Source organism: Carassius auratus, unplaced genomic scaffold (genome assembly GCF_003368295.1).
Source record: "Carassius auratus strain Wakin unplaced genomic scaffold, ASM336829v1 scaf_tig00026729, whole genome shotgun sequence".
Taxonomy (NCBI): domain Eukaryota; kingdom Metazoa; phylum Chordata; class Actinopteri; order Cypriniformes; family Cyprinidae; genus Carassius; species Carassius auratus.
Window position 1 is genome coordinate 23,246 of NW_020525545.1, and position 22,250 is coordinate 45,495.

General features: G+C 43.1%; 2 protein-coding genes across 2 annotated transcripts; both read left to right on the top strand.

Moving 5' to 3' along the window:
* Positions 1 to 286: 286 nt before the first annotated feature.
* On the top strand, positions 287 to 1,449 carry LOC113078840 (GTPase IMAP family member 5-like). Its single transcript, XM_026251154.1, has 3 exons — positions 287 to 446; positions 559 to 621; positions 805 to 1,449. The coding sequence occupies exons 1-3, from the start codon at positions 425 to 427 to the stop codon at positions 1,272 to 1,274; spliced, it is 555 nt and encodes a 184-aa protein (XP_026106939.1). The 5' UTR covers positions 287 to 424; the 3' UTR covers positions 1,275 to 1,449.
* A 12,232-nt stretch (positions 1,450 to 13,681) lies between these two features.
* On the top strand, positions 13,682 to 21,314 carry LOC113078832 (uncharacterized). The gene is made up of 4 exons (XM_026251147.1): positions 13,682 to 13,753; positions 14,922 to 15,691; positions 19,946 to 20,115; positions 20,255 to 21,314. Exons 2-4 carry the CDS (start codon positions 14,945 to 14,947, stop codon positions 21,312 to 21,314), a joined length of 1,977 nt encoding a protein of 658 aa, XP_026106932.1. The 5' UTR covers positions 13,682 to 13,753; positions 14,922 to 14,944.
* The last annotated feature ends 936 nt before the right edge of the window (positions 21,315 to 22,250 follow it).

A 22,250-nucleotide genomic window follows, 5' to 3' on the forward strand; every position in this document is an offset into this window, starting at 1 on the left:
TATTTGTGTGTGTGTTGTTTCAGTGAGTGGTCAGAGGATTGTTCTAGAGGGACTACATAAACACCTCGAGTGTGCATTATTTTTCTAATAATTCAATGGCCAGTCATCAATTACTCCTTATTCATTTAATTCAGAGAGTGTCTTATTTCTGTCATATATGAGAGTGTGTTCAGTGTGAATCAAACCTGTGACTCACAGCAGTTTTGCAGGACGATCTTCATGATCTATAGATTCCCAGCTCAATCTGCTGCAGTTAAACAGAAAACTGAACAAACTACAGACAGAAGAGTGAAGGAGCTTCACATAGTCTGTATGAATGAACATGTCTGAAAATTACTACAATCTCTTACAGGACGATGAAGAGAGACGTCAGGAGTCAGAGAACAAGATCAGCTGAAGACTGAAGAAAGAGACGAATATCAACATGTCCAGCACAGAAACCAGAGGTGAAAATCACAGTCAAATCAGAGATTAAAATTATTCTTCAATCCATTCTTTCAAGAGAATTGATGATTTGATGAGAGTCAAATATAAATGTAAGACTTCTGTTTCATACAGTGATTGTTTCCCACAATCCTCCTCGCAGGAGAAAAAAGAGCAAAAGCCCACCTCCTCTTGATAGTAAGTCTTTAAACAGATGAACAGATATGTGAAGTGATGAAGAATGTGTGGAAACTGTGAACAGTTTATTAACCTTCAAAACTTGACTTAAACTCAACCTCAAATTTGCCTCTTACTGGTGCATTCTATTTTATTTTTATTTCTGTGATGTTCTGTGATCATAACATGTTACATGTGTTTCAGTGAGTGTTCTGAGGATTGTTCTTCTTGGGAAGAGTGTGTCTGAAAATAGTCTGGTGGGGAACTTGATCTTAGGACGAGCAGCGTTTGACAGTGAATCTCCTCCAGATGTTGTAGAGAGAGTCGGAGGAAGACTGAAGGACAGACACCTGATCATCATCAACAGTCCTCAGCTTCTCCAGAGGAATGTCTCAGATCAGCAGATCACACACACAGTGAGAGAGTGTGTGTTTCTCTCTGATCCAGGACCTCATGTCTTCATACTAGCACTGCAGTATAAAGACTTCACTAAGAAGGACTTGAGAAGAGTGAAACAAGTGCTGAAAGAATTCAATGATCACGCAATTAAACGCACAATAGTGCTCACAACTGACAAAGCATCACAAAGAGGAGCATCTGTGAAAGCTAATGAATTCATTCAACAATTAACTGCAGAATGTGGAGGAGGACATGTTCAGCATAACAATGATTAAAAAATTGCTGCTCTGAGATTTTTAAAAGAATAAATAAGTTACTTAAAGAACAAGAAATAAATGATGAATATCTCAGATGTGAGACGTTGAAGAAAACCCAAGAGTTTTGCTCAACAGTTGACAGAGAATACAGTGGATTGCAGGATTCTGAAGTCAAAGAGAAACAGGAGGAACAGAGCGGTGAGATTCCCAGCACTGTTAGGTCTTCATCATTGTGTTTGCCTTATAAATAGTGAGCTCAAAAGATAGTAGACACTTATGTCACAATTTAAAAAAAAAATGCATTAAATAGCAAAATATAATAATAATAATAATAATAATAACAATACTATATAAGAATATATAAATCATGTAATAATAATGTTAAATTATTATTAATAGTATTATTATTATTCTTTACAAGATAGTGAGTGACTCAACAAAAATCATGTCTTATATCACAGTACAAGTAATTTTATATAATCTCAAAACGTCACAGAAAAGTTTAAATTACTGGAGGTTTAAATATTGAAGTCTAAATATTTAGTTTATAGTATTGATTGTATACTGTGTGTGTGTGTGTATGTGTGTATACAAACACACACACACACACACACACACAGGTACAGCTCAATAAATTAGAATGTTGCGGAAAAGTTAATTTATTTCAGAAATTTAACTCCAATTGTGAAACTCATGTATTAAATTCAGTGCTCAAAGACTGAAGCAGCCCAGGTTTCCTTTCAGTTGGTCACTCTCGACCCCACGTCGGTGACCGTCGAGAATGGGATATCGCTTCGATAGACCAATCTACTTCGAGTGTAAACTAAACAAGCCAATGCACATTGGCATGCAATTATTGCATCCAGCTGCTGCTGATCACAGAGTGAGTATAAGAGGGCAGCAGGTGCAATGCATACCAGCTTTTCGCTTCTGAGCCAAGCGTTAGTATCGTTCTGTTCAACTGTGCCTACTCTTAACTACCAGTTCAGCATGCTCTAAGAATCTTTGTGTGTTGGTGAGACGGCGCTTCAGTGGCAGTCGTTCCTGTGTCGAGTGGATTGCACACTTCAGGCTGCACTACCCCTGTCATGTTGCAAGTGGCCAAGCCACCTCAGCACTAAAAGAGCGTTTCCTAAAGAGCTTATTTCTCTAAAGGAGCTTCACAGTTGCGTCTTTGTAAAGATGACAGATCATCCTTATAAGGACCCGTGCGTTTCTGGGTGTGGTCATTACCTGGCAATGGGTGATGTCGAGCATGCGGAGGTGGCCTTTGTAAATGAGTCATGTTCTCACTGCGGGAAGATGACTATATCAGAAATGCAAACCAGGCTCTGCTACCTTCAGGGGGCAGAATCCCATTGCCGCTGCCATGATCTGGGGCTGATTCTGGCAGCCGACAGATGAGAACCACTTCGGCAGTAGCGTGGGTGGTTTGAGGATTACCCCCAACCAGATGTTGATCTCAGCATCGGAGGGAGAGCTCTCTGATGAAGATTTGTCCGCGCTGCCACCCTCTGGGATGGTGGCAAAGCCTGAGTCAGATCAAGAGATGACAGCTTTGCTTTCCTGGGTCGCCGAGATGGTGGGGCTCGAGTGGGGTCCTCCACCGTGTCTCGAGCCATCCAGGCTGTATGATCGTGTCTAACCTGCGGTGCATATGTGGCTTGTGTCAGATACCTGCTATAATAGCAGCAACATTCACAAATGTTTATAGAACAAGCAGGAACCCAGTGTGCCTGTAGCTTTCTCTATTTCAGTTTTATCATGTGCTAGAAAACCTAAGGCCTTCTCAAGCTGAAGGGCAAACTCATCTAATCTGCGGACTATTATCCATCAAACTAGGATTGATTTAAAGACACAAAGCACTGCCATCAAGTTAGTATCTTTAAACATTCGCTCAGTAAAAAATAAATCATTTCTAATCAATGACTTTATAACCACAAACAATCTGGATTTTAAGTTTCTAAACGAAACATGGCTTGAAGACAGCTGCATTGCAACAGTCCTCAATGAAGCAGCCCCTCCTTACTTTAATTTCATGAGTGTCTGCAGGACTTTTAGGAGAGGTGGAGGTGTAGCTGCTCTATTTAAAGATGTCTATCAATACAAGCAAGTTGTAACGACAGATAAAAGAGGAGGAAGCAATTGCAGGCGATCAGATGTAGTTTATTGAGAAAGAGAGTCCAGGAAGTTGGCAATGGCAAGGAAGGTCTACGGTGGCGTGAGAAGAGCTGGGTGGTGAAGTCGGCGGTGCAGGTGAAGGTGGTCAATGGTTGAAACCAGGAACAGACCGGAACACTGACACGAGGACGACAACACTTAATCCACTCCAGCACACGAACACGGAAGACGGTAATCCAACTAGGACACGAAGACATGAGAGAGGATCTGACAACAGAGAGAGAGCGAGGTGAGTATAAGTAGCTGAGGTGTGATGAAGATCAGCTGGAGCGAGACAATCAACACCCAGGTGATGACAATCAACTAAACTAGCACATGGAGACAACGTAAGTACAAAAACAATCACAAAACATGACACGGAGGAAACACTGGATTTCCTACCGTGACAGTACCCTCTCCCCTAGGACGTCACCTGACGTTCCCAGCCTGCTTTACCTGTAGATTGTAATCATCTATAAGGTGGTGATCCAATATGTCCCGAGCAGGAACCCAGCTTCTCTCCTCCGGACCGTAACCTTCCCAATCCACCAAGTACTGAAAACCGCGTCCCCTCCGTCTAGAGTCCAGAATACGATTAACCGAATAGGTGGTCTCCCCATTAACGAGACGAGGCGGGGGGGGGAACCGGAGCAGGCGGATTAAGACGGGAAGAAATCACCGATTTAATTTTGGACACGTGGAACACGGGATGAATCCTCCTGTACGCCGGAGGAAGGCTAAGACGCACGGTTACCGGATTAATAATCTTGGTAATAGAAAACGGGCCAATAAATTTGGGAGCAAGTTTGTTAGAAACGGAACGCATAGGAATATTCTGGGTAGAAAGCCACACTCTTTGACCGACGACGTAACGGGGAGGCTTCGACCGGTGGCGATCGGCCTTAGCCTTGGTGCGCGACCTAGCCTGGAGCAGAGCTCTGCGAGCTCTGGTCCAGGTGCGGTGACACCTCTGGACTAGTGCGTGTGCGGAGGGGACCGAAACCTCGGATTCCGTACTGACAAAATTAGGTGGTTGGTACCCTAAACTACACTTAAATGGAGACATGCCCGTAGATGACACTGGCAAAGAATTGTGTGCGTACTCCACAACTGAGAGTTGCTGACACCAGGACGAAGGATTATTGGAAACCAAACATCGCAAAACCCTCTCGACATCCTGATTGGCTCGTTCGGTTTGACCATTGCTCTGGGGATGGAACCCGGAAGAAAGACTAACAGTCGCTCCTAACAATTTACAAAATTCTCGCCAAAATTTGGACACAAATTGGGGACCCCTGTCAGAAACCACGTCTGTCGGGAGGCCATGTATGCGGAAGACGTGGTCAATGACAGCTACCGCTGTTTCCTTGGCTGAAGGTAATTTGGGCAAGGGAATAAAATGAGTCGCCTTCGAGAACCGGTCCACTACGGTTAAAATCACCGTATTGCCTCTAGAGGGCGGTGATAAAATCTAGCGAAATGTGGGACCAGGGTCTTGAAGGGACAGACAGCGGTAAGAGTAACCCATCTGGAGGTCGATTGGAAGTCTTACCAATAGCGCAAACTGAACAAGCCAAGACGAAATCGTGGACGTCACGAGCCATACCAGGCCACCAAAATCGTTGCTTGACTAGAAATCTAGTTCTACTAACCCCTGGGTGACAAGCAACACTGGAACAATGACCCCACTGGAGAACGTCTGACCGTAACCCCTCCGGCACAAACAATCGGTTCGGTGGGCAACGAGCCGGGGGCGTTACCCCTTCTAAGGCGGTCAACACCTTCGATTCGACCTCCCATCTGAGCGCGGAGATAATGATGGTCCCCGGTAAAATGGGCTCGGGAGTAGCAGTACGATCGGAACGCTCAAAAAGACGGGATAAAGCATCGGGTTTGATGTTTTTGGAACCCGGCCGGTAAGAAAGTGTAAAATCGAAACGACCGAAAAACAATGCCCACCGAGCCTGCCTGGAGTTAAGTCTTTTGGCGGTTCTAATGTATTCGAGATTCTTATGGTCCGTCCATACAATGAAAGGGACACCCGACCCCTCAAGCCAGTGACGCCATTCTTCCAGTGCAAGTTTGACTGCCAACAACTCTCGATTGCCAATGTCATAATTAACTTCTGCAGGAGATAAACGGTGAGAATAATACGCGCACGGATGCACCTTTCCGTCTGAGGATGCGCGTTGGGATAACACTGCTCCTACCCCCACCTCTGACGCGTCGACCTCCACTATGAATTGACGTGAGCGATCAGGGGTGAAGAGAATGGGAGCTGAAACAAAGCAGCTTTTCAGTTTGGCAAACGCAGCCTCAGCTGCGTCTGACCACCTGAACGTCAAACTAGGGGAGGTCAAGGCGGTCAGAGGAGCGGCTAGTTGGCTGAAATTGCGAATGAAACGCCGGTAAAAATTGGCGAACCCCAGAAATCTCTGCAGGGCCTTGCGAGACTCTGGGGATGGCCAATTTACCACAGCCTTAACCTTCTCAGGATCCATGCGAACACCCTCAGTCGAAATGATGTGTCCTAGGAAAGAAACAGACTGTGCATGAAAAACGCATTTCTCCGCCTTGACAAACAATCCATTCTCTAGCAACCGCAGAAGCACTCGTCGTACGTGTTGCACGTGTTCCTGGAGAGACGAAGAAAAAATCAATATGTCATCCAGGTAAACATATATGAACAGATCGACCATGTCTCGCAACACGTCATTAACGAGTGCTTGAAAGACTGCCGGCGAGTTGGTTAGCCCGAACGGCATAACGCAGTACTCAAAATGGCCTCTAGGGGTGTTAAAGGCAGTCTTCCACTCATCCCCCTCCCTGATGCGGACCAAATGATAAGCATTACGTAAGTCCAATTTAGTGAAAACGGACGCTCCCTGCAACCTCTCAAAAGCTGAAGACATAAGCGGTAAAGGATAGGTATTCTTTACCGTTATGTTGTTCAGCCCTCGGTAGTCAATGCAAGGTCGCAAGGATCCGTCCTTCTTTCCCACAAAAAAGAACCCCGCCCCCGCTGGAGAAGAAGAAGGGCGGATAAACCCCGTTGCTAGAGAACTGGATATATATTTCTCCATGGCCGCCGTCTCTGGAATAGACAAAGAATATAACTTGCCCTTAGGCGGAGAAGTACCTGGCAATAACTCTATCGCACAGTCATAGGGACGATGAGGAGGAAGAGAATCAGCACGAGACTTACTGAACACCTCCTTCAGGTCGTGGTACTCCGCGGGCACGCTAGCCAAATCCACTGCTTCCCCCTGAAACACAGACTCAGAAACATTAACACCAGCAGACAAAAGACAAGACAAATGACATTCCTCGCTCCAGCTAACCACAGATCCAAGGCGCCAATTGATCCTGGGGTTGTGTTTCTGAAGCCAGGTGTGACCGAGAACGATGGGGGATTGAGGTGAGTCCGTGATGTAAAATGATATCTCCTCAGTATGGTTGCCAGATGTGGTGAGGGAAACAGGTAAGGTGGTCTGAGTGATGACTGGTAGTCTGTGTCCGTTGAGAGCAAAGGGTGCAATGGGGTGTTTGAGGGAGGTGAGAGGAATGTTAAGCTTACAAGCGAACTTGAAGTCCATGAAATTACCCTCTGCCCCAGAATCCAACAAGGCGTGATGCTCGAGTGCGTGGGTGGACCACCGTAGACTCACCGGAAGGAGTGTCGATGTAGATGAGGTCTTCCTGGCAGAGATCCCACCCGATAGTAGCCTCCTTTTTACTATCGGGCTTGGTCTTTTACCGGACAACGCTGGATGTGATGTTCTTGACTGCCGCAGTATAAACATAGTCCCAGGGATCTCCGCCTGATCCTCTCCTCCCGGGAGAGCCGAGCTCGCCCCACCTGCATGGGTTCAAGATCTCCCGGTGGGCTGACCGCAACATCTGAGCGTTGATACTGAGCCTCCGGTCTGTTCGCGAGAACTGTTCTCCCCCTCCGTCTGGCGGCTTGATCGAGTCGATTGTCAACTCTGATGGTGAGGTCAATCAGACTATTGAGAGAAGTGGGGAGCTCGACGGCGCGGATCTCCTGTTGGATGCGGTCAGCCAACCCATGCAGGAAGTGATCCCACTGCGCCTCTTCGTTCCACTTACACTCCGCCGCCAGGGTGCGGAACTCAATCGAGTAATCGGAAACGGACCTTTCCCCCTGACGTAGGTCCGTGAGAAGGCGAGCCGCTTCCCTCCCGGCGACGGAGCGGTCGAAGACCCGTCTCATCTCTTCCGAAAGGGCGTGGAACGAGGCACAGCAGCTGTCTTGGTTTTCCCACACCGCCGTCCCCCAGAGGGCAGCCCTTCCCGTAAGTAGTGATAAGACGAATGCCACCTTCATTTCCTCGGTGTAGAACGTGCGGGGCTGCATGGCGAAGTGCAGAGAACAATGAGACAGAAATGATCGACAGAACTCTGGCTCACCCGCATATTTCTCCGGGATGGGGAGGCGTGGTTCGGGCTGGGAAATCCCCCCGGAGACGATCGGCGGTGTGGGTGGCGTGGGAGGCGCAGCGGGTGACGGTTGTTGTTGGTGTTGCGTCTGGAGAGCGAGCTCGGACACCTTCGTCATCATTGCTTGGAAGGCTCGACCCATCTCATCTATCGCCTTGTCTTGGCGATCCATACGACCCACAGCTCGTTGCAGAAATTCTTCCAGATGAGATGGGGAGCGGTCGCCTGCTGCTTCCATGATGGTCAGATCCTTCTGTAACGACAGATAAAAGAGGAGGAAGCAATTGCAGGCGATCAGATGTAGTTTATTGAGAAAGAGAGTCCAGGAAGTTGGCAATGGCAAGGAAGGTCTACGGTGGCGTGAGAAGAGCTGGGTGGTGAAGTCGGCGGTGCAGGTGAAGGTGGTCAATGGTTGAAACCAGGAACAGACCGGAACACTGACACGAGGACGACAACACTTAATCCACTCCAGCACACGAACACGGAAGACGGTAATCCAACTAGGACACGAAGACATGAGAGAGGATCTGACAACAGAGAGAGAGCGAGGTGAGTATAAGTAGCTGAGGTGTGATGAAGATCAGCTGGAGCGAGACAATCAACACCCAGGTGATGACAATCAACTAAACTAGCACACTGAGACAACGTAAGTACAAAAACAATCACAAAACATGACACGGAGGAAACACTGGATTTCCTACCGTGACACAAGTGTCATTTGGACAGTACTTCTCTTTTGAATAACTAGGGATTGTGCTGAAAGGTGCTCCACGCATTCTGTTTATTATTATTTACAGGCCTCCAAAACACTCTCCAGCCTTTGTTGAAGAGGTCACAGAAATGTTATCAAATATTTTTTTTTGTTGAAGGTTTCCCTTTTAAGAGAGAGGTAAGGGGTGCAGTAATCATACTGTATTGGTTAATAAATCTGCGGTAGAAGTTAGCGAAACCCCAAAACCGTTGTAACTCCTTGATGGTCTTGGGTGTCAAGCCGATGTAATGGCTCGAGTCTTGCTATTATCCATCTTCACCCCTTCCTTGTAGATTGTGTACCCTAGGAAGAATCTACTCAATGAATTCTTGGTGAAAGACACTTCTCAGCTTTAACAAAGAGAGAGTATTCTCTGAGACGTTGGAGTACTTGGGCAACATGACACTGGTGGTCCTTTTCATTTGGTGAGTAAATGAGCATGTCATCTATATAAACGACAGCAAAATGGTTCAGGTACTCACGGAGGACTTCATCCATGAAGTACTGGAAGACAGTACGGCATCACCAAGTATTCCTAGTGTCCAGCAGGGGTGATAAAAGCCATTTTCCACTCATCCCCCTCTCTAATCCTGACCAGGTTATATGTGCTCCCTAAGTCCAGTTTGGTGAAGATACGGGCATCCCAGAGCTGTTCGAGGGAAGATGGGATAAGTGGAAGAGGACAGCTGAACTTTACTTGTATTTTAATTAAGGCTCTGTAGGAGATGCATGGTCTCAACTCTCCATCCTTCTTTGTAACAAAGAAGAAACTAGCCGCTGCTGGGGATGTGGATGGCCCTTGTCTTAGGGCTTCTTCCACATATTCTTTCATTGCCCTCTGTTCAGGGATGGATAGGGAGTAAATGGCCCCTTAGGAATGGTCTCTCCTGGAACCAGATTGATAGCACAATCCCATGGACGATGTTGCGTAAGCTTGGAGGCTGCTAAGGGGTTGAAAACATCTGCAAAGGAGGCATAACAAGATGGAACATTGACAGACTGGTTTTCCTTGGGACTTTCAATGGACATGGAATTTACTGGCATAGCAACAGGCTGGTTATCAACATAGGGCATGGGATGACTTAATTGGGCTTTTTGACAGTTACAACCCCATTTAAGTATTTTTCCTGTGGTCCAATCTATAAAGGGCTGGTGCTGAATCAGCCAAGGGCGGCCCAGTATCAGTTCTTCACGGCTATTGGTAAGTATGAGTGGAGTGAATAATTCTTGGCGTTCAGGTTAAACACTGAGAGTAATTGGTGCAATCAAAAGAGTTGTTACGTACCCCTTATTGATTCCTTCTCCTGTGACTGCGTAAATGGAATAGTGTGTTGAAGTTTTAGTCCTTTGGAGCCGATGTTTTAACGAATTTCCCTGAAATGAAATTTCCAGCTGATCCAGTGTCAACAATGGCAGGAGCCTCGACATTGAGACCTCACATCAAACTTCAAATTCACAGAGATGGTTTGTGGTGTTGAAACAGAGGATTGAGGAAGGACCGAACTCACCACTAACCGTGGAGGACGAGATGGACAGGTGCATATGAAATGGTCTCCTTTCCCGCAGAACAGGCACAATCTTTGCTCTCTACGACGATTTCGTTCCTCAGGAGATAACATTTTTTGGAATCTACTTGCATCTCTTCTGGGGGTGGCCCAGGCGTTTTATCAGCTATGTTTTGGCGAGGAACATTATGCACTGGGTATGCTTCTCATTAGCAGGACTGTGACCATAGGTGTACCCGAAAAGCTTGCTGCATGAATTTTTCCAATCCCAGATTGTCATCATATATGGCGAGCTGGAGTCAGAGTCTGGGATTTAGTCCATGTCAATATACAGTAAGTAGGGCCTTTTCATTACATCCACTTGCTGCTGCCAAAGTGTGAAACTCAAGGGAATACCCCGAGATGGTCCTTTTTCCCTGTTGCACATTTAAAAGCTGATCGCTGACCGAAGAATCCCCCACTGGACGTCCAAAAATTTCCATGAAATGGCCAATGAAATTCTGTAAGGAGGAGGTGATTGTGGATTCTTGGAACCATAGTGCTTCGACCCATTTCAGTGCTGGTCCAGAAAATTGCTGTATTATAAAAGAGATCTTTGATCTTTCTGTAGCGTACTGGTGTGCGTGCTGCTCGAGAGCAAGTGAACATTTTAGCAGGAACCCATTGTAATCTTCCTCCCTACTGGAAAAGTGCACTGGTTGGGATATTGAGCTTGCCATATACACCAACTTTGGAGTGGGACTAGCGGAAGCACCTACCTATGCATAGGGCCCGGGATCTTGTGCAATGCCCCTGGTCATAGTGTTTTATATTTATACCAACATTTACTCATTCAGAAGTGGTTTTAAACCTGAATGAGTTTCTTTCTCCTACAGAACATAAATGCTATTTTGAGGAACAGTTGCTGGTCCACAGTGACTTCCAGAGTATTTTCTGCTACTTTCAAATTCAGTGTGGACCAGCAACTGTTTGGTTACCCATATTCTTAAAAATATCTTATTTTGTGTTCAGCACAAGAAAGAAATTAACACAGGTTTGGGACAATGTAACAGTGAGTAAGTAATGATAAATGAAATATATTACATATTTAATAGGCGTACTGTCGCTTTAAGAACTGCATCTGCTATACAGGCATGTGTGTTTTTCTCAGCTGTTTACTTTCATTTTAGACATAACCAACTGACCCCGGATTTCCACCGACTACGGAGTTAATAGGTTTGCAGTAAAGTCATTGTATGTATTTCCACCGACTATGGAGTTAATAGGTTTGCAGTACAGTCAATGTGTGTATTTTCACCGACTGTGGAGCAGATCCGCAGAACTTTAGCACAGAGCAGAGTGTCCAGGACGAGTCGAGCACTGAAACAAAATAAAACACACCATGTTCTCGTGAATTCAGCTGTCAGTCAAACCCGGACCTGGTGGTGTTGAAGGTGAGTCTGCATGTAAACCTTGTGTGATCTGACAGTATTAGCACAAAATATAACTTAGTTCAATAATCAGGGGCTGTTTGACAGGCTTTAGCACGCGCTTCGGGTGCATGCGGCGCTCAGAAGAAGCAAGTCATTGATTTTATATGAAAATCATTGTATACAGTGGCTTTTCTTGGTGATATTTTGTGCCAGTTTATCAGGAAGTGAATGTTTTGCATTGCAGCTTCACGCATTACTAACTTGTTTGCCTTTATTTCTATGATGGAGTTTTTATTAAGAATGAACAGATGTTGATGATTTTTGTTTGAAAATAACATTTGTTGCTTGCTTTATTTGGGCTCTTGACCCTTGGGTTTTTGAGCTTCAGTTTTGTGTGTGTGTGTTTGTGTGTGTGTGTTTCTTTTGAGACAATCCTTGCTGCAGAGAAGAGACCTGGATAGATCTACTATATAGCTATATGTTTTGCATGCATTTGCTGTTGTAGCTTTTGAACACATAATTAAAGTTTAAATATGCATTACAGTGTAGCAATTAGTCATATGTTTTCTTTATACTGGCAACTTCACAGATTGGTCTTATTTTGAAATACTGGATATTCATTTTGTATTTAATGTCCAGGAAACTGCCCGCAAGTGTTGTCTTATTGTAATCGATTGCACTATGCATAGCTACTTTTTAGGAAAACCATTACCATGATTAAATATGTCAGTGTTGTCTCTTTTTATCAGACAACGTTGTTATGTGTACATATTGTATGGATTCTAATTTAGAAATGATCACAACAGGGAACATTCTCATGACGTTTGCCATCAATTCAATCAGTTCAAGATCAACTACAAAAAAACAGTAATAAGTTGTGTTACTTGTGTTCGTCTCCTTGCCGCTCATCCTCTCTTCCTCCTCCTCTTCCTCGTCCTCTCTGGTGTCCTCGACCTTTTCCATAACTTATCTCTGGATCCATTGATCCAGAACTGTATGATCTGACTGGGGCTCTTTTATCTATTGAAGGTTCTGATTGGTGTGTGAGAAATGTTGACTCCTAGTGTTTACACGTGGGCAACTGTGTGCTAATTGAGCTCAAGCTTTGCTGACTTGAGGAAACAGTATTGAATGCTAGTTCTTTCTACATGACAATAAATCTTTCTACATGGTGTAGGCAATGAGAAGTGAAGGGAGCTTTGCAGTGACCGTTCACGTGTCAAAAAGGGGAATAGAGTTTATAGTTTAGGGAAATGGGTGTGCTTTTTAATAAATGGTGTTATGGTCCTGAAATTTTAGTTCCAAAGCTTGGTTATAGTGTTTAAGCAGTCGAGAAAACTGTAATAGGACACTTTAGTTTAATGTTTTCTTTTTTCAACAATGATCTCAAATGGTTAGCACATAAATATTATTCATACTTTGTTACTAGAATGTCCTCATAATGTTGGGGGAAAACATTCAGCAATCATAGAATATGCTTAAAAAGTTGTTTGTGTGTGTGTGTGTGTGTGTGTGTGTGTGTGTGTGTGTGTGTGTGTGTTTGTGAGTCTCTGTGTGTGTGTGTGTGTGTGTGTGTGTGTTTGTGTTATAGTGTGTGTGTGTGTGTGTGTGTGTGTGTGTTTTCTAGTTTAAGCAAGAGTCAGAATCAAACACTTTTAAAACTATGTTCATGAACTCGCTGCATATTTTCATTAGTATTTGTGGAATGTTCTTATAATCTCAGCAGAAAACATTCTTGATAATAATCCCAAACTTTCTGGTTTAAAAACAGCTTCAGGTTGAATGATACTCCTCCAAATTCCCTGAGTTAGAATCACAGTGCTTAGTTTTCGTGTGTGTAAAACATGCCCAAATGACAATAATATATAGCCTTTTCACATTAAAATAAGACAGGTTATGCAAGCACATTCATACGGTAGGTCATATACAAAGATTATGGAAATCATTTGTTTCCCACCCCTCCGTTGTAGCCTTGTCCTGAAAGTCATGTGGTTTTCTGGAAGGAGAGCAGGCCCCGGCACAGATATCTCTCTGTAGCACTCAGATCCTTTCTGATTGGCTGACATGTGTGTTGCGTAACAGGAGTACACTTAAATAAATCAATCCCATGCAAGAGTCCAGCAAGAGAATTCAAGAACACAAGACACATCTCTAATATAACATCCTTCAGAAAACTCAGTTTGCTGTTTGGATCACAGTTTTCCTCAGGTCTGACTCTTTTACATTTACATTTATTTCTTATTTGACTTTTATTAAAACAAACATTTCTGATTCATGGGATGTTTTCCAGAATAAAGCTTAGAAAGTCATGGTTTATTCTGAATGCATGTTTTGTGTTATGTTTTAGGTGAATTAGGGATGTGATCTTAACTTAGTTTAACTTTTACAGAAATGTAGGCTATTTCTTCAGACCTGCAACTTCAAACTCCAAAAACAATAAGACAGCAGGGAATGAAAGCTCTGGGTCATGACTCAAAAGAAATATCTGATAAAAAATAAATAAAAATCTTGTGATTAATTGATTTTTTTTTAACTCTTTTAAATTCTGAACTGCAAAAATGGGTCTTCAGCATGTTACAAATTTGCCATTTCTACTTTGACTCTCAAACACTTTAGTTGTTTTGTGTTATCGACATAAAATCAAGACAATGCTGTTTTCGGTGTTGTAAAAGCTATTTTTTAAATTTATTTTAATTTTAACTTACTAATTGCCAAATAATAATTTTCTTAAAACTACAGGAAGTGAAGTGAGGTGACATTCAGCCAAGTATGGTGACCCATACTCAGAATTTGTGCTCTGCATTTAACCCATCCGAAATGCACACACACAGAGCAGTGAACACACACTGTGAGCACACACCTGGAGCAGTGTTCATCATTTATGCTGCGGCGCCCGGGGAGCAGTTGGGGGTTCGATGCCTTGCTCAAGGGCACCTAAGTCGTGGTATTGAAGGTGGAGAGAGAGCTGATCATGCACTCCCCCCACCCACAATTCCGTCCGGCCCGAGACTAGAACCCACAACCCTTCGATTGGGAGTCTGACTCTCTAACCATTAGGCCACGACTTCCCCACGACTACAGTGTGTGATTGATGTATTTATGTTCTGCTGAGTGTTTAAAATAGAGTAAAAACTCACAATGAGAAATGTCCTGCTCAAGTCTTTCTTGTGATGGAGGCTTTTCCATTGTTTCACCATCAGACTCATTTTATATTTACATTTATTTTGTTAAAACGATTAAATCACATATTTTGAAACGTATGCCCTCACTGCTGTTTTTACAGCACTTTTGTTTTACGATTTAAAAAACGTCCCAACATTTCCAGAATTGTATTTTTCAGAAACAAAATAACATAGTTTTTTTTTTCTAATTGCAGTTCCTCCGTTTTCCTCTTGTACCATGGGTGTGGCAGACGAACTGTGTGAAGAGCTCTTCCGTTGGATTGATCAGCAGGAGCGATGTGCAGATCATCTCAAGGCTTTGGCCACCGAGCTGGAGGACATGAGGGAGGCGATGACTGCAGGCCAGTTGGTGGGAAACACAGCTACTGTGCTTGGGTCTGCCGCTCTTGTTGGGACAGGCATTGCAACAATTCTGACTGGAGGCCTGGCTTTACCCTCACTGGCACTGGCAGCTGGAATCACAGTCGGAGCGGGTACTGCAACTAGTCTTATACTTACGCTTGTGGAGAAATGGAAATCTAGTGAAACAATGAAAAATGCAGAGAAAACTGCTGACAAAATCTGGCAGATTCAGAAGAATATCGAAAGGCTCAAGGAGAAACTCCAGAAGGAGTGTGAGAGTGAAGGGTTTGAGGTGTCATCCTCCGATGACGTGCAGTGTGAAATCACAGCGAGGATCCTGAGAGCCTTGGCCAAACGCAGTGGTAGAGATCTGCCCCTCAGTCGCCTAAGACACCTCTTGAGAAGTGATGGCCTGTATAGAAATCACACATATCTAGGGTTTTATATAGACTTTGCATTCTTCCGCACGATCGGTTCTTTCATAGCATACCTTGGATATTCTGCCATCTTTCTGAAAACAGCAGCAACAAAAGGACAAAAATATTATGCTCCACTTCTTGTGAAAGTTACTAAAGAAATGGCTGATGTTTCACTGAAAGCGGTGTTAAAGGGAACAGGCCAGGTATTTTTTCATAGATATAATCCACACATACACATATACAGTCAGGTCCATAAATATTGGGACATCGACACAATTCTAATCTTTTTGGCTCTATACACCACCACAATGGATTTGAAATGAAACTAACAAGATGTGCTTTAACTGCAGACATTCAGCTTTAATTTGAGGGTATTTACATCCAAATCAGGTGAACGGTGTAGGAATTACAACAGTTTGTATATGTACATCCCACTTTTTAAGGGACCAAAAGTAATGGGACAGATTAACAATCATAAATCAAACTTTCATTTTTTAATACTTGGTTGCAAATCCTTTGCAGTCAATTACAGCCTGAAGTCTGGAGATCAATTAGACATCAGTGTACGCTGGGTTTCATCCCTGGTGATGCTCTGTCAGGCCTCTACTGCAACTGTCTTCAGTTCCTGCTTGTTCTTGGGGCATTTTCCCTTCAGTTTTGTCTTCAGCAAGTGAAATGCATGCTCAATCGGATTTAGGTCAGGTGATTGACTTGGCCATTGCATAACATTCCACTTCTTTCCCTTAAAAATCTCTTTGGTTGCTTTCGCAGTATGCTTCGGGTCATTGTCCATCTGCACTGTGAAGCGCTGACCAATGATTTCTGAAGCATTTGGCTGAATATGAGCAGATAATATTGCCCGAAACACTTCAGAATTCATCCTAATGCTTTTGTCAGCAGCCACATCATCAATAAATACAAGATAACCAGTTCCATTGGCAGCCATACATGCCCACGCCATGACACTACCACCACCATGCTCACTGATGAGGTGATCATGAGCAGTTCCTTTCCTTCTCCATACTCTTCTCTTTCCATCACTCTGGTACAAGTTGATCTTTGTCTCATCTGTCCATAGGATGTTGTTCCAGAACTGTGAAGGCTTATTTAGATGTTGTTTGGCAAACTCTAATCTGGCCTTCCTGTTTTAGAGACTCACCAATGGTTTACATCTTGTGGTGAACCCTCTGTATTCACATGGTGAAGTCTTCTCTTGATTGTTGACTTTGACACACACATACACCTACCTCTTGGAGAGTGTTCTTGATCTGGCAAACTGTTGTGAAGGGTTTCTTCACCAGGGAAAGAATTCTTCGATCATCCACCACAGTTGTTTTCCATGGTCTTCCGGGTAGTTTGGTGTTTGAAAAGCAACCAAAGAGATTTTTAAGGGAAAGAAGTGGAATGTTATGCAATGGCCAAGTCAATCACCTGACCTAAATCCGATAGAGCATGCATTTCACTTGCTGAAGACAAAACTGAAGGGAAAATGCCCCAAGAACAAGCAGGAACTGAAGACAGTTGCAGTAGAGGCCTGACAGAGCATCACCAGGGATGAAACCCAGCGTACGCTGATGTCTAATTGATCTCCAGACTTCAGGCTGTAATTGACTGCAAAGGATTTGCAACCAAGTATTAAAAAATGAAAGTTTGATTTATGATTGTTAATCTGTCCCATTACTTTTGGTCCCTTAAAAAGTGGGATGTACATATACAAACTTTTAGAGCTGAAGATCTTTGCCCGAACCCGACGGGACCCGTCGGGACCCGACGGGTTCGGTCGGGTTCGGGCTTAATTTCTATCATATTAGGCGGGCTCGGGCCGGGCTCGGGCCGGGCTCGGGCTTGCGCTCCGGTTTGTGAGGTAAACGAGCGGTCATGTGATGTGTTTCGATTAGCGCGAGAAAGATGCGAAAATGAATGCTGAGCAGGTGTAATAGAGGCTTGCCTCTGGTGATTACGTTTTGGTTGCACCAGCAGGCACCAGCAACTAAAGCAAACTCGTGAGCGAGAAGTGGAAAAGTTTTGACCATATCTGTAATGAGAATAATAAGTGAATAATGACGCACCATCAGTGAGCGCAGGAACGCGCTGAAGACATCTAACTTACAGTGGATTCAATCATTTTCCTCCACAAAAACATGTAGACCTAGCCCTAATCTCTTTGAGTAAAGGTTTTTCAAATGATAACTAAATATTCATTGAGTCTTAAATGCATAATGTTGACAGAGTGTTTACGCTAATGTTGGCATTATTCTTTTATTAAATAAAGCAAATCCGGCGGAGCCTTTATCTTAATTTCGTTATTGCCAAATACCCATCTTAATTTAAAATTTATCTTAATTAAAATTTTTTAAATAACTTGTTTTTATTGGTGCGTTGGTCTATTTATAGGTTAAATGAGCCTATGTCTAGAATGCTGAGATGTTACGATGTGACACAGGACTTATTTTATTTCTTTATTCCAACTTCCAAGTGGTCTAGTATACGTTAGTTATGAGTAAATTATGTTAAAACATGAATAAATTGCTCATTGTTGGCAAAAGGCAAAAGAGCTGTGTGCGTGCTCACATTTGAATAATGTCGGGCTGTAAACGGGTTCGGGCTTTAAAAAAATTGTCAATCAAAATGTACTTGTCGGGCTCGGGCCGAAACCTGTCGGGCTCGGGTCCTGTCGGGCCTAACTTTTAAGGCCCGATTACAGCTCTACAAACTGTTGTAATTCCTACACCGTTCACCTGATTTGGATGTAAATGCCCTCAAATTAAAGCTGAAAGTCTGCAGTTAAAGCACATCTTGTTCGTTTCATTTCAAATCCATTGTGGTGGTGTATAGAGCCAAAACGATTAGAATTGTGTCGATGTCCCAATATTTATGGACCTGACTGTATGTATATACAGTACAGTATGTTTTTCGTCATCAGGGTCTAAATAACAATTGCGAAGTCCTCACCAACTTAAAGACAGTCGCCAATCTTCCTAGGAGTAGCTGTCCCAACAAATTCAGCCCAGAGGTGGTTTAGAGGTGATGATTTGGGCTTGTTCTGCAGACACAGGACCTGAGAAACTTGCAGTCATTGAGACTACGAGGAACTCCACTTTATACAGGAATAATCTAGAGACAAATGTGAGGCTGTCTGTCCAGCAGATTAAGGTGGGTTGAAATTGTTCATGCCACAGGACAACGATCCCAAGCACACCAGCAAATCAACATCTGAATGATTGAAGAAAAGAAAAGGTGGTGGAATTGCCAATGTTAAGATAATATTTTTGTCAGCTCTTTATCCTTGGATGCCGTCCAATTGTTCTCAGTTCTTGCATGAGCTCATGGAAAGAATTATGAACATGGAGCCATTTTGTCTGTTCACAAACTTCAACTTCAAGGTTTATTATTACATCCACACATTATGCAGAACCTGATTTTACCAAGTGAGACATGTTCCTGGGACAACATCTTTGTTGTCCCTGGAACAACATTGTGATTTACCAATCAGAAGTTTATAGTTTACGCTTAAAATCAGTGTTTGGTGCTTGTACATCAGTGTCATTCATCTATCATTTCCTCTGGTTTTAGGGATAACTCATGGTTAAGGTTAAGGTCCAGGGATGTGGTCAAGAATACATTTTTGGAGTAAAATGTTGTTCCGGGGTCAACAAAATATGTTGACCTAGGAACACATCTAACTCAGCAAAATCAGGACGTGCCACAAATTATATAGTTGCATTGCAAGGGGTGATGCAGTAGTTTATCCAATAAGAATTGTACACTACATCATACAGGAATGTCTAGCAAACAAAGGGTTGTCCTTCCTGCTGCCTCTAGTGCCCACAGGATGTAGATTACATCTGTATGTTATATAGAAAGGAAGTATGGCCAGGAAGTTCTGGACATATTAGGAGCACTTGGCTGAGTGATGGAGTGAGTTGGAGTGAGCACTTGGAGTGATTGTGCAGTACTTGTTCAGTACCCGTCCTCCTCTGAATATCTGAACTCATGAGGAAATATACATGTGTGCATATGTGTGTATACATTGAGGAAGAGAGAGAGAACACAGAAGGGAGGAGTGAGTGAGACAGAAGAAGAATAAGAAGGGAGGGATAATTACAGAGGGGTAAACTTACAGAGATATCTGGCAGAGAGCATGATATAATCTAACAGCCAAGTCTAAAACTAAGCCTTAACCCCGTTGATGCTACAAAGAAATCTTTAGACTTGTGCACAAACATTTTTGTGCACAGTTGAATGCGCTGAAACATTAATTAACTGAAGAAATGTTGTAAAGAAGAGTAGGCCACAAAATGATGTGAGAGACTGATAAACTCTTAAAGAAAATTTCCTTCAAATAATTGTTGCTAAAGGTGGTTCTACACGTTATATTTCCCCCCACATGGTTTCTTAATGTTGGCTTGGGAATTCTGGGGAATTTATGTATATGTATAATTTTTACATCTTTGCAGGCCGCAGGAGGAATCTTTGGGCTGATATTAACATTTCCTGATCTGATTGATAACTGTGAAGAACTGATTAAAAACAAACATCAGACTGAAGCTAGCACATATCTGAAGACAAAAGCTAAAGAAATCATTGAGACTGTGAAGAAATTAAAAAAGCCATTGAATGAATTGCAGTAAGTACATAGGTGTTTCTCTGAACCTTTAATGTAAGTGGTCAAGAGTAATACTGCTTATTATAATATTAATAATACTGTAGATCTTGTATTTTTCGACTCACTGCTAGATTCCATCACCTCTAAATTTATCTTTCAGAGAGATGCTCAATCAAATCCCTGAAATGGAGTGTCACATTGATTTGGCTCAGGAGATGCTTGGATCTCAAATATACACACGAGGCACCATCTGTATGGAGTATACACAGAGCCAAAAGCAGGACACGAAGACACAGGAGTTTATTCTCCTATGCACAAAAGACATAGGAGTAACTAAGAATTGCTCCACAGGACAACACAAATCGGGTGACAACAAGAACAAAAGACGGAAGAAGGAGGCTACTTCAACTATAGACAGGAGTCTTAATCAGGAGAGGAAACCTGCTTTTCAGAGGAAACCACCACACAAGTCTAAAACAAAAGTAAAGAAATTTCAGTTCCGCCTTCCTAAAATAATGATGTCTAATGTGCGTTCTCTTCCGAACAAAATAGAGGAGCTCCGAGAAATGATGGAAGATGTGGAAAACATTAATTCCGATCTGATGTTCTTCACAGAGACATGGTTGAACGAGAACTCGCCCAGCATTAGCTTCGAGGGATATAGGTCTTACCGGGTTGATCGTGATGCACGGCTAACTCAGAAACGTAGAGGAGGGGGATTGATGGTGCTTGTGAATAAGGCCTGGGCGACTGATGTGGAGGTGGAAAACATCATGATAACTCCTGATTATGAGTTAATGGTCGTGTCCATTAGACCACATGACCACCCTGAGGATGCGCCACCACTTACCTTCATCCATGTGTATATCCCTCCAGGAACTAATATGAGTCAAGCCGCCAGAGACATCGCTGGTGTTTACTATGATGTTCTGGAGCAGTATCCTGGTGGTCCTGTTTTCTTGTTGGGTGATTTCAACCACTGTGACATCAATCATCTCTTAGACCTGGAGCAATACGTCACATGCCCAACCAGATACAGTAACACCCTGGATAAGTGCTATGGGAATGTGCCAGGGGCTTATAGATCTGAATGCAGTCCCCCTCTTGGCCGGTCAGACCACAATGTCATTCATTTGATTCCTAAAAAGAAGTCGGATGGAAGTGACCCTTCCAAAGATGAGAAGTGTACACATGACAGTACCAAATCCAGAAAGCAATGAGCGGCTGTGCAGCAGTTCTCTGTTGTTGTCATGTAGCACCAGGGTTTAGTTCCACTGTGTGCTGTGCTACTATATGATTTGTTTTGTCCTATAGATGTAGGACAGTCTAACTACTTTCAATTAACTTACTGAGTATAAAAAGTCATTGAGAAAGAAGAAGACAGGATTATAGTCAGAAATGGTCTGAAAACTGGCACAACAATGAGGAACAACAAATTTTCCTTTGAATGAAGAAAATTAAATGCTTGATATACTTTTACCCTGTTAGCCCGCACCAGAACGCGGGCATCCTGAACGCCTCTTAACTCGCACGTGTTTATGAATAGATTAAATGAAACAGGACAAATTTAATCTTGACAAACTATGTATCATTATAAAGATCAAAGCCTCAAGCATCGACGACAGATCGCTGTATTTCAATGGAAAGCTTATAAAGACTGTATTTGCTACATTTGTGTAAGCAGTACACATACAAACATGAACATTATAAACACTGTACATACCAGATCCGTCGTAATAACGAGTCATAAACACATCCACAGCTGTAAATCCCGGTTTAGTTAGAAAGTTAAGGGTCCACTGAACGACATCTCATGAAGCACGTTTAGTCCAAAGAAGCAATAACGTTGTAATATGGATCATAATTCCTTTGTTTACGTTTCATTTCTTCAGCGACAGAATTGTTTGAGTCCGTTATGGAATAACTCACGGTGGGAAACTGCGTCTTGGTAGTAAAAACACGGCATGGTTTTGCAGCGTACAGTGTCACAAACAGACTGAGGCGATCCACCGGAAAAAAGAATGAATTAAAGATATGCAAAAGATATTATATTTGAATTTTGGTGCTCCCTCTTGAGAGGGCTCATGATGCGCTCTGACGCTAAGTTTCTGTCTAGTGTTTTATAATTGAAAAAAAAAGACTATGCAGTGGTATGT